Source organism: Quercus lobata, chromosome 9 (genome assembly GCF_001633185.2).
Source record: "Quercus lobata isolate SW786 chromosome 9, ValleyOak3.0 Primary Assembly, whole genome shotgun sequence".
NCBI lineage: Eukaryota > Viridiplantae > Streptophyta > Magnoliopsida > Fagales > Fagaceae > Quercus > Quercus lobata.
This window is the reverse complement of record NC_044912.1, coordinates 11,990,538-12,001,610: the sequence shown is the minus strand read 5'-3', so window position 1 is coordinate 12,001,610 and position 11,073 is coordinate 11,990,538. Positions and strand designations below refer to the sequence as shown.

The 11,073-nt window shown below is 35.1% G+C and overlaps 2 protein-coding genes across 5 annotated transcripts; both read left to right on the top strand.

The window, feature by feature from the left end:
- The first annotated feature begins 881 nt into the window (after positions 1-881).
- LOC115960739 (G-type lectin S-receptor-like serine/threonine-protein kinase At5g24080) lies at positions 882-5,970 on the top strand. 2 transcript variants are annotated; one of them, XM_031079720.1, is made up of 5 exons: positions 882-1,274; positions 2,533-3,884; positions 3,987-4,167; positions 4,430-4,883; positions 5,437-5,970. In XM_031079720.1, the coding sequence occupies exons 1-5, from the start codon at positions 1,030-1,032 to the stop codon at positions 5,776-5,778; spliced, it is 2,574 nt and encodes an 857-aa protein (XP_030935580.1). In that variant the 5' UTR covers positions 882-1,029; the 3' UTR covers positions 5,779-5,970. The 2 variants fall into 2 exon arrangements, with proteins under 2 accessions (XP_030935580.1, XP_030935581.1); XM_031079721.1 differs by having other exon boundaries at positions 1,191-1,274; positions 2,470-3,884.
- A 1,751-nt stretch (positions 5,971-7,721) lies between these two features.
- LOC115959125 lies at positions 7,722-9,906 on the top strand. Of its 3 annotated transcripts, XR_004084766.1 has the most exons (3): positions 7,737-8,210; positions 8,911-9,006; positions 9,151-9,904. XR_004084766.1 is itself a non-coding variant. In XM_031077431.1 (2 exons), the coding sequence occupies exons 1-2, from the start codon at positions 9,009-9,011 to the stop codon at positions 9,641-9,643; spliced, it is 513 nt and encodes a 170-aa protein (XP_030933291.1). In that variant the 5' UTR covers positions 9,002-9,008; the 3' UTR covers positions 9,644-9,906. The 3 variants fall into 3 exon arrangements, 1 of the variants encoding a protein (XP_030933291.1); XR_004084765.1 differs by having other exon boundaries at positions 7,722-9,006; XM_031077431.1 differs by lacking the exon at positions 7,737-8,210 and having other exon boundaries at positions 9,002-9,028; positions 9,151-9,906.
- Positions 9,907-11,073: the final 1,167 nt, after the last annotated feature.

Here is an 11,073-nt window from a genome sequence, read left to right as displayed (position 1 = left end):
CAACCAACTTATATGAGCTTCACAGTACAATTATATATAAATGCTAATTATTATTATACACGTTAAATTACACACTTCAATTAAAATTATGTTTTCATGAGTTATAATTTTGAAATAGTCAATTATAACTCAAAACACGATTTCAGTTGTGTATTTTGTACACACAGTATATATATATATATGTATATTATTATCATTCACATACTGGATGTACACTATCATCTTTTTTTTTTTTTTGGGGGTAAAAGTATGTACACTTTCGTCATTCATATATAAATGTATATACAAATAAACATGTACTAATGTAAATCTTATATGTGAGAGAAAATATATATCATGCTCATGCACAAAGTTTAAATGCCATTTGTTATTCTAACGTGGCAAAGCTATTGTGAGTTTCTGATCTTGTTGGAGGCAAAGTTGCACACTAGATGCCATCCTTTTTCTGATAGTTACTGCCAAATTTGAGTTAAGGCCAAAACAACAGGTGTCACTATAACCATCTCAGCTAAATGATAGTTTCAGATTAAAGCAATCCAAGTCTTGATGTAACGGCAACCGGCCAACATGAGCTCAAAACCAAAAAGCCATCATCCTTCCCCAAAGGTCTGGTACCAAGTCGTACGAGTCCATATATATTCCAACTAAGCTGAAGTGTGAATGTCTGAATTTTAAGGCTTGCCAATAATTAGAGGAACGTGTCCACTGTCCAAGGCCTTTGGCCTTGGCCTTTCGGACTGATCACAAACTCTACAGTCCATTTAAGGACCACACAGCAATAAACACGTGCCACAGTCGCAATATACAGTTACATCTCTTTACCGACCAATATTTCATGCAACCATTTTCAAAGTGTAGCTCACCCACCTCTGTATACGTGTTATTATTATCCGTATTTCTTGGCCACATAAAACTCTCGGCTCCCTTTCAGTTTTAATTCATCTACTTTTTTTGCCATACAAAAAGACTAGCTAAACCTTTTTTTTTTAACATCAATACCACTTGCCACTTTAGCTTAAGCTTGATCCCATGGCTTCTTCTTCTTCTTGGATTTTGCTCTGCTTATGTCTAGCCAGTTTCGGTGCTTGCATGGCTGCAGCTAGCCACATTGGTTTGGGTTCGAGACTGTTGGCTAGTGAAGAACAGACATGGGTTTCAGATAATGGCACGTTTGCTTTCGGGTTCACTCCAGCTGAAAGGCGTGATCAGTTTGAACTGGCTATTTGGTTTGCGGAGCTTCCTGGAGATAGAACGTTAGTGTGGTCAGCAAACAGGTAAGTTTATAATTTCAATGGACATCATCGATTTAATAAGTCCTTTATAGATTTGGTTGTTATTACTTAATTATTAATTGTGCATTGATGATCTTGGTTAATTTATTATCAACTACCACGTGTTTAAAAGAACTTAAGCCATTACTATTAGCAATATATATATAAAATCATTTAATATTACTAATTCTAACGATTTTATACTATAATTTTAATTAATTACTGTCCTAAAACTTCTCACACTATTATACTAAATTTTTTTTGTGCTACATTAGGATAAGAATATATAAAATCATAAATTATCTCACACGGTCACACCTATATTTTGTGTGAAGTCATCATTTATTTTACATCTTAAATGTATATGGATATTAATAAAGAGTGTATATTTCATGTTTGTTTATATAAAGTGTACAATAATAAGTGTCAAACAAAATTTTCTACAAATACACCGTGTATAATATATTTTTTCCTTTTCCGTATATATAAACAAAAATACTTTGCACAGGATCAAAACTAGACTCATGAAATATTGTCCTTGTTTTTCTAAGAAATACGGGGCATCTACCAGCATGATGGTTGTCTTGCATAGTCCATGAGAAGGTCTTATATGGATCTGTTTGGATTGAACTTATTATTGTTGAAACTGAAAACTGAAAACTGAAAATACTGTAACAAAATAATTTTTAAATAGATAAATAGTACCGTGAGATCCATTTTTAATATTTTTTTAATCTGTAAACAGTGTTAAACAGTATTTAACAGTGTTGTTGTCCCCTAAAAGTAACGCCTGCAGGGAAAAAAAAAAAGTTAAAACGCAGAACTCAAAACGTGAGTTTCAGCCGAATCCAAACCCAGCCTATATATAGACTCAGAAGTCATAAAACTTAAAAAAATAATAATAATAATAATAATAACAAATAAAAAACATAATAAAATATATAAGCGAAGAGAAAGAAGTAAATAAATAAGTAAGTAGATGATAAAGTCTTAGAAGGCTGTGATAGTTACTGGTTTTTGACTATTACAACAAAGCAACAGTACCCCATTACCCAAGTTTGTAGAACTGTAGTGTTGCAGAGTCCCTGACAGAGCCTGATACTTAAAAGAGTGGATATGGTTACTGGTTTTCTAACTTAAAAAAGAGAAAAATCATGAACCATTCTTCCATCTCTAGTCTTTACTAAGGCTTTTGCAGGTAATATATGATCCGATCACTTAAGCCAACAAATTTCATTTTCTTCTCAATCCAATATTATAGAAACTCTTCGGTCACCAACAACGCAATTTTGGAGCTCGACACCACCGGAAACCTTGTCCTCATCGATGGCGACGCCACTGTCTGGATGTCCAACACTTCCAGTACACGCGTAGAATATGCAGTCATGTCAGAGTCTGGCAACTTCATCCTCTATAACACGCCCAACAACACTGTATGGCAGAGTTTTTCACACCCAACTGACACTCTACTCCCAAACCAACCTCTCACAGTCTCATCAGAGCTAACAACATCTAACTCAGCTTCACAAGGTGGCTATTACACTCTCAAAATGCTTCAACAACCCAATTCACTAACCCTCGCTTTAACATACAATTTGCCTGAAACTTATAACAACTTGCCAGAATCTTTCACCAATTATTCCTACTGGCAAGCACCTGATATATCAAATGTGACTGGGGATGTTGTAGCAGTCTTAGATGATGCTGGAAGCTTTGGAATCTTTTATGGGGAATTCTCGGATGGTGCTGTGTATGTGTACAAAAATGATAATGATAAAGGTGGATTGTCAGCAACCTCAAACATGACAACAAGGTCAGCGGTTCTTCGAAGATTGTCACTTGAGTCTAATGGAAATATACGATTGTATAGATGGGATGATGATGTAAATGGCTCGCGCCAATGGGTGTCAGAATGGGCTGCAGTTTCAAATCCTTGTGATATTGCTGGAATTTGTGGCAATGGGGTATGTAATTTGGATAGGAGCAAGACCAATGCTTCTTGTACATGTTTACCGGGTACTTCTAAGGTAGAAGGTAGTAGTCAGTGCTCCGAAAACTCCTCTTTGATTGGTAAATGTGATTCACAGCATAAATATCCAACATCTGAGTTTAGGATTTCAACGGTGCAGCAAACCAATTACTATTATTCTGATTTTTCTGTAATAGCAAATTATAGTGATATTGCCAATGTGTCAAAGTGTGGGGATGCTTGTTTATCAGATTGTGACTGTGTTGCCTCTGTTTATGGGCTTGATGATGAGAAGCCTTATTGTTGGGTATTGAGAAGCCTGGACTTTGGTGGGTTTGAGGACGCTGGCTCAACTCTCTTTGTGAAGGTTAGGTCTAATGGTTCAAACACACCAGAAGGAAATTCTGGGGGTTCTTTGGAAGGGTCCAAGAATACAAGAACGAAGGTCTTGGTTATTCCAATTGTTCTCAGCATGACAACTCTCATTGGGCTTCTTTGTTTGTTATTATACTATAACATTCATAGAAGAAGAGCTTTAAAGAGAGCCTTGGAGAGCTCCTTGATCTTATCAGGTGCTCCATTGAATTTTAGCTACCGTGAGTTACAAACCCGGACATGGAATTTTAGCCAGTTGCTTGGAATAGGTAAGCATAGAATACAATGCTAATTTCAACAAACAGAGGATGTTGTATTAATTATATGGTTTTTTTTTTTTTTATCATGTATAAGTAATGCTTCTTTTACAGGAGGATTTGGGAGTGTATATAAGGGAAGCCTAGCAGATGGGACTTTGGTTGCAGTGAAGAAACTAGATAGGGTGTTGCCTCATGGAGAGAAGGAATTTATAACTGAGGTGAACACTATTGGCTCCATGCATCACATGAACTTGGTTCGGCTCTGTGGATACTGCTCTGAGGGGACACAACGGTAAGCAATGTTCCTAGGTAGTCATTTTTGTTATATTTTGACATAAATGTAACATCTAAAATCTCCACTGGGTATGACATTTATTTATTTATTTATTTTTTTTTTTTGAGCTTTATGAATGATATGGTTTAAAGCTGAGTGGACATTTTGAGATTTTGCATTTAGATCACCTCATAATTTAATATTGATATAATTTGAAATTTAAATTCTTTTTAGAAAAATTATTTATGATTGACATTTCATTATTTGGCTGTTTTGGCAGGCTTCTAGTATATGAGTTCTTGAAAAATGGGTCCTTGGACAAATGGATCTTTCCTTCATATAATTGCAGAGAAAGGCTACTAGATTGGCCAACTCGCTTCCATATAGCTGTGGCTACTGCACAGGGAATTGCATATTTCCATGAGCAGTGCAGAAATCGAATAATACACTGTGACATAAAGCCCGAAAATATTTTGTTAGATGAGAATTTCTGTCCTAAAGTATCTGATTTTGGACTAGCTAAGTTAATGGGAAGAGAGCTCTCACAAGTCGTCACTATGGTCAGAGGAACTAGAGGCTATTTAGCTCCAGAGTGGGTTAGTAACCGCCCTATAACTGTAAAGGCTGATGTTTATAGCTATGGAATGCTTCTTTTAGAGATTATTGGGGGAAGGAGAAATCTTGACATGTCTTTTGATGCTGAAAACTTCTTCTACCCTGGATGGGCTTTTAAGGTATCCTCTGATGTCTTTCTCAACTTAGATCAATGCAATACTTTCTGATTCTTCAGGAAAAAAAAAACTTTTGAGATTAACTTCTCATAATCATGATAAATAGAAACGATCTTTAAGAATAATCATTAAGGTGAAGATATGCCCGGTTAATCCCACAAGATGGTCATTCTATCTACTAACCAGCCTGGCAAACTCTGTAGAAATAGGAGCTTGTGCGTTGAGCATAACCAAATGTTCTCATCCAAAACATTAGATAGGCATAACAGCCCGTTTACTTCTATTCATGTGTCTATTTTGCTACTCTTTTTTTTTTTTTTTTTTTTTTTTGGAGAGAGGTCTATTTTGCTACTTACTTCCAAGCAAAATAGTATTCCTAATTGTGTTTTTCAGGACAACATCACAATATTGTCGAGTGACATATGGAAGTCTACCCTTAGGCACAACATATATAGATTCATGGTCTACTCATTTTTTGCTAATTGCTTTTACTCGTAAACAAAAGTACTGGTTTTAAGACTAATTCTTAACCATATCAATGTTTATCTCCTTTTAGGAGATGACAAATGGGACGCCAATAAAAGTTGCAGATAGGCGACTACAAGGGGCCGCAGATGAAGAGGAGCTTGTGCGAGCTCTGAAAGTCGCATTCTGGTGCATACAGGATGAGGTATTCACAAGACCTTCAATGGGGGAAGTGGTGAAGATGTTGGAAGGATCAATTGATCACATCAACATGCCACCAATGCCACAGACAGTTCTGGAGTTGATTGAGGAAGGCCTGGATCAAGTATACAAAGCAATGAAGAGAGAAGTTACTCCGTTCAGCTCCTTCACAATCAACAGCCATCATTTATCTCAAGCTACATGTAGTTATTCCACAATGTCACCTAGATAGTAAAGGTGACTCAAAACAAATTTTTGTTTGGGCCATGAAATTGGTACCATGGATTGTCAAATAACTAAAAGTTCCTCAATATTGCGTTGAGCATACGTAAATTTCATCAAACTTTTGTATACATATTTATTGCATTCTTTGTGTCAAAATGAGATCATATATAAACAAGTAAGCAATAGTTTAAAGTGATTCTATACACTATATATGCACTACATCAAATTATAATACCAAAGCACTCAAGCATCAGTTCAATGACCAAATCAGCAAAGGAAGTCCAGTAATTCATTAGGAAGTAATTTAGACATCATTCTTGTTGTAAGAGCTAAAGCCAGTTAGATCATCATAATACTTTGACCAAAGCGTCACTCCTCCATATTTAGCCGAGTTCTTAATGGCAGGAAGAACTTCTGATGTGAGGTCGGCTGCTCCTGCTGGAATTAAAGCCACTTACAGCAGCTTGAGATGCACAGGCAGCCCTTAAAAGATCCTGGTTGCAGGAATATCTGAAAGTCCACTGCTTCCAAGTATCTTCAAGGTTAGGCAAATTGCCTGGACTGTACTGGCATGGTGGGTTGTAAAATTGAGCCCAAGCATAATCTTTCCAATCTCAAGGGCATTTCCAACCAAATGATCAGGGAAAGTACACTGAGGAGTAGCAGTCAAGTACACCTTCTTACCATGCTTGCTACACACCGCCAATTGATAAACTAACTAGATTGTCAGAAACAAAGCATGGCATTTAACTATGAATTTCACATAATTATGGAGCCAAGTCTTCAGTATCAAGGCATAAGAAATTTTGAATTTTATCACATGGTTATTGTGTTTATTACTTTATTTATTCTTTCTCATGTCAATTGGTAATTGCATTAATAATTGGGCTTAATTTCTCTGGTAGTCTAAAATTGACTAAGCCATAAAAATTGGGATCTAAACTGGTAACTAAAGAAACCAATTCAAAGAAAAATCTTGGAGTAGTAAAGATCAGTCCGTGGATATTAGCTCAATTAAATGGAGAAGAGGTTTAAACTTTAAATGGCTATCGTAGAGGCAAGAAAAAAAAAATCCCGAAATTTGTAGCCAGTACTACCTAGCCATGAAGATGATGTTGTTGCTGCCACTGCCATGAAGGTTAAGCTCCAACAGCAGCTGGCATTCCACATGGAAAACACCACCACAACCAATCATAACAACATTCATCTCAACGATAATTCAACTATCACCACCATCAAGATCAACAACCCATGTCGATAGAGTCACCCAATTAAACTCCAAAATCAATACACCTATGAAGGAATACACAGCAGGGAATCACTACACCCAATCATGATCAACATTAGGCTATCGCCTTGCTTGTATGGAGACCTGAACCATGTGGGTCGATGTGTACGTGGTGATCACGATCTGGTGGGAAAGCTGAGGGAGGAAATGCCAGAGAAATATAGAGATATGAAGAGATGTGACCTGTCTGTGGCTGAAGAGGGTCAGCACTAGACATTTTGAGTTGTCAGATGAGAACTAAAAATAGAGTTTTTTTCTATACTTATATATTAATTAAATTAATATTTATTTAATATTTTTATGTTATAATATATTTTATTTAAAATATATTTTTCTTATCTTTCGAGATGTAAATTAATTAATTAAATTTTTCTTATGTTTTTCTTTTTTTAAATTTTTCATATTCAAATGTATATTTTTTGGTAGACATTTCTAATCAAACAATATATTTATTTATAAAGACTAAAATAAAAAATAACTTTCAAGAGCAAATGAGAAATAGAACCTTATTTATATAAAAAATATTGTTGTAATTTCATCGAACAAGAACAAATTTTTAGCAATCTCAATATATATAAATAAAGATTTATTTAATATATTACCACTAACTAAAAAAAAACACAAATAAACAAAATATAAACAAAACATGCATGCTTAAAAAATAAAAAAAAACAAAACAAAAACTTGAACGCCCAAACCAAACGTGAAACATCCAGCCATAACTAAACTCAATATTAACAAAACACAAAACAGGCCCAAAATATGGATAACAAACAAAATGAAGAGAAAGCCAAACGCCCAAGACTTTATTCTTTATACCTGATACGGTGATTCTGTGATACCCAAAACTCAAAACCTGCAGATGCAGAATCAATCAAAACGCATCTACAACGGCAGCAAAGCAGCACCGCAAAAAACGAAAAAAAGAAAAGAAAAAGGCAGTCGGCAGGGCAGTTCAGAGAATCAGAGTTTTCAGATCAGAATCATCAGATGTGATCGCATGATTTAGATCGGAGGAAGCTTCAAGCATGAGCAGTTGAGCCACTGAGCCAGGCAGCCAGCAACAGTGGAGAGAATCAGTGAAAGAATGAGAGAGGCGGAGAGCAGAGAGAAAGAAGCAGAGGGAAAGGGAAAAATTTTAGGCATTTGAGGTTTTTTATTTGTTTTGATTTGTGATTGTTTTGTGGTTAATCTCTTAGACCGGATTTGTAGTATATCTTGTTAATTTAATAGTGTTATTTTTGGGCAATTGATTTTGTTTAGAATCAATGTTTAACCGGATTTACTAATTTTTTTGTTTTTTTTGTTAGAAGGATATGCCTAATTCATCTGAAACTATATTTTTTTTTCCCCTACTATCCCTTCTTTTTTTAAATTTTGGGGCCCTTTCACTTGGTGGCCTTAGACAATTGTGTAATTGGCCTAGTCAACTGGTTTTGTCCGAGATGATCTCCTATGATCACGCTAGGATTTTTTGTTTGTTTTTGCATAACTTACACACGGTCATATTTCAAACATGAAACGCGATTTTAGTTATATTAGTAAAATGATATTTTCAAAACACCATTTCAATTACGATTGTGAAATTTCACAACATCAGTTGAATTTGTGTCCCCTGGTGTAACTATCACCTCTCCATCGGTTTATCTTGCTTTCTCCAGTCAAGCTTTTATAGCCAAGCAAAAAAAAATAGCGTGTTATGGACTTGTTGCTATTCTTGACAACAACAACATAATATTGACTTTTTTTGTCTTTGTTTTTCTTACAAGTTACAGAAATAATTTCGTGGAAACTTATATCTGATACTTTTCTTCATGTGCCCGGTGATGACAAAAATTTTTTTACTTCTAGGAAACTTCATAAAGCTGGCTTATTCAAACTGGTTTATGAATAAATAGTTCGTGCTTAATGTTACAACCTACAACGTACAAAGTATAAAAAAAAAAGGTATGGCAATGAATCTACGTTTGTGAGTGTCTCACAATAATTTCCCCATTTTTTATTTATTTATAATTATTTATGGTTCTGAGTAAATTACTCGCGCACTGACTCTCTAAAGTCTTCACCTCATTTGTTTGCCACTTCAAGCAGAGATGTTATGGACATGAAGAACAACCACAGAAGCTGCTGTAACGACCTTGCCATCACCAATGAGAAACAAGAAAGGCGGGTTCGGTACCACGAGACTAGAGCTCAAAACTTGACAATTGCATACCTCATACTGCTTGGAATATACACAATGGCAATCTCACACAGATCATCAACGTCTCTTCAGTGCAAAAACTGGTGGGTTCCTTTTGCCATTTCCCTCTCGTCCTCTATAATATACTTCATGACCTTCTTAAATACTGTGAGCAAGTTTTACTGGACACAGTATCATCTAGACCTGAACTATCTGGATCTGCAAGTGATACATACGAGGATACGTGAAGCTGAATTCGAGACAAAATGTCACAGTACGAGTGAACAGAAGCTTGATCCTGTGGTGCTGTTCAAACGAAAACTCTATATTGGTATTACCGTTTCAGCTTTGATTGCTATTACGGTTATCCAATTATATGCCTGCAGGTTGCTTTTGTGTTGAAATGATATGCTTGTCCTTGGCCAGAAAAATAATTTTTGACATGTATGGGGGCATTGTATTACTATCTCTCACTCGCTAACAAGAAGAGCAATCTTATCATCTCAGTCATTAGTCTGGGGAAGATATTCCACTTGACGTTGAACTTGTACCTTTGCACCTTTTTTACTTTTTGTTTTTTGAAGACAGAGGTTATGTACTTAATAAAGAGAGCTAAATAATGCCAGGATCTAGCTGATCAGGCAACACTTCCTTATTTTATTATCTTTTCTCCCTCTCTTTTGGGAACTTGAATGTCTTGTCAATAATTTTTTTTTTTTTAAACCGAAATAGTGGTTTTTTTTTTTTTACTAAGATAATTACCATTTTCCAGCAATTTAATTAAGAACCTAATTTAATATACCTAAATAATAGTGGTCATAGGTTATAACTCTTTTTTTTTTGGTGGCTAAAAGCTTTAAGTTATAAATTGTAAAGTTTAATATACTTCATTGAGGGAGATTTGAGACCTTGGTTCTCTAATTTAAGGCGTTTGGGGACCTACGTTCTCTATTTTAAGGAGTTTGAGACCTTTGTTCTCTAGAATAAGCAAACTAATTCTAGAGTTCTCTACTATATAAACTTTACATTGAATTCATTGTAATAAAAAATAAAAATAAAAAATTCATATGCAAAGATATAGTTACCAAGGGCTTTCTGCTCCATTAAGCCAAACCATGTTCAATTCCTTACTTCTATTTTTTTTTTCTTTTTTCAATCACTCAATGAAATTAATATGGTATTAGAGCCTAATTTGTTCTTGGCAAAGCATTGAATCGCGAATAGCAAAAACCAAAATTTTCAACCAAAAAAGGGGGGAAAAATGAATGGTCATGTGGTGTTAGAGGGTTTTACCACATCAACCCTAGCCATATCTGTAATTGGCAACATCAACGTGCCATACTTTGCAATGCGTTGACACAAGATCCTACCATGCTAGCTAGGCGTTAGTGTGTCACGTCATTAGTATGTGACAAATCTAGAATTTTAAGCTAGGGAGGGCCTGAAGTATAAGCAAAAAAAATTTCAAATGAGCATCCATAGCAAGGTTTTGAATTCTGTTTTGAAGACCATTTCAGATTGGCTACTATAATAGAATATTTCAATACTGGTGTGTACTATTGTACCGTTTCAGAATTATGTACCAGATATATATATATTTGTATTATTATGATTATGGGACTTATTATTATTGCTAAACTAAAATTTGAAAATTGAATATCAAATGAAATATTTAAAAGAACTAATGAATTGAAATAATGGTATCTTTGTAAATAGAAAAGAATGTAATGGCAATTGTAAAGGAAGCACCTTCCTAGAAGCTTCCCATCTACCCTCCCACATTTTGTCATCACCACCAGTCCACCTGTTTAATCTTCTTTGCTTCTGTATTT

Bases quoted from the DNA above. Each gene is read 5' to 3' on its own strand.
- LOC115960739 (XM_031079720.1), top strand. From the start codon at position 1,030: ATGGCTTCTTCTTCTTCTTGGATTTTGCTCTGCTTATGTCTAGCCAGT. The intron at 1,275-2,532 runs GTAAGTTTATAA...CCAATATTATAG, and splicing joins TTAGTGTGGTCAGCAAACAG to AAACTCTTCGGTCACCAACA. The intron at 4,884-5,436 runs GTATCCTCTGAT...ATCTCCTTTTAG, and splicing joins ACCCTGGATGGGCTTTTAAG to GAGATGACAAATGGGACGCC.
- LOC115959125 (XM_031077431.1), top strand. From the start codon at position 9,009: ATGGCAATGAATCTACGTTT. The intron at 9,029-9,150 runs GTGAGTGTCTCA...CACTTCAAGCAG, and splicing joins ATGGCAATGAATCTACGTTT to AGATGTTATGGACATGAAGA.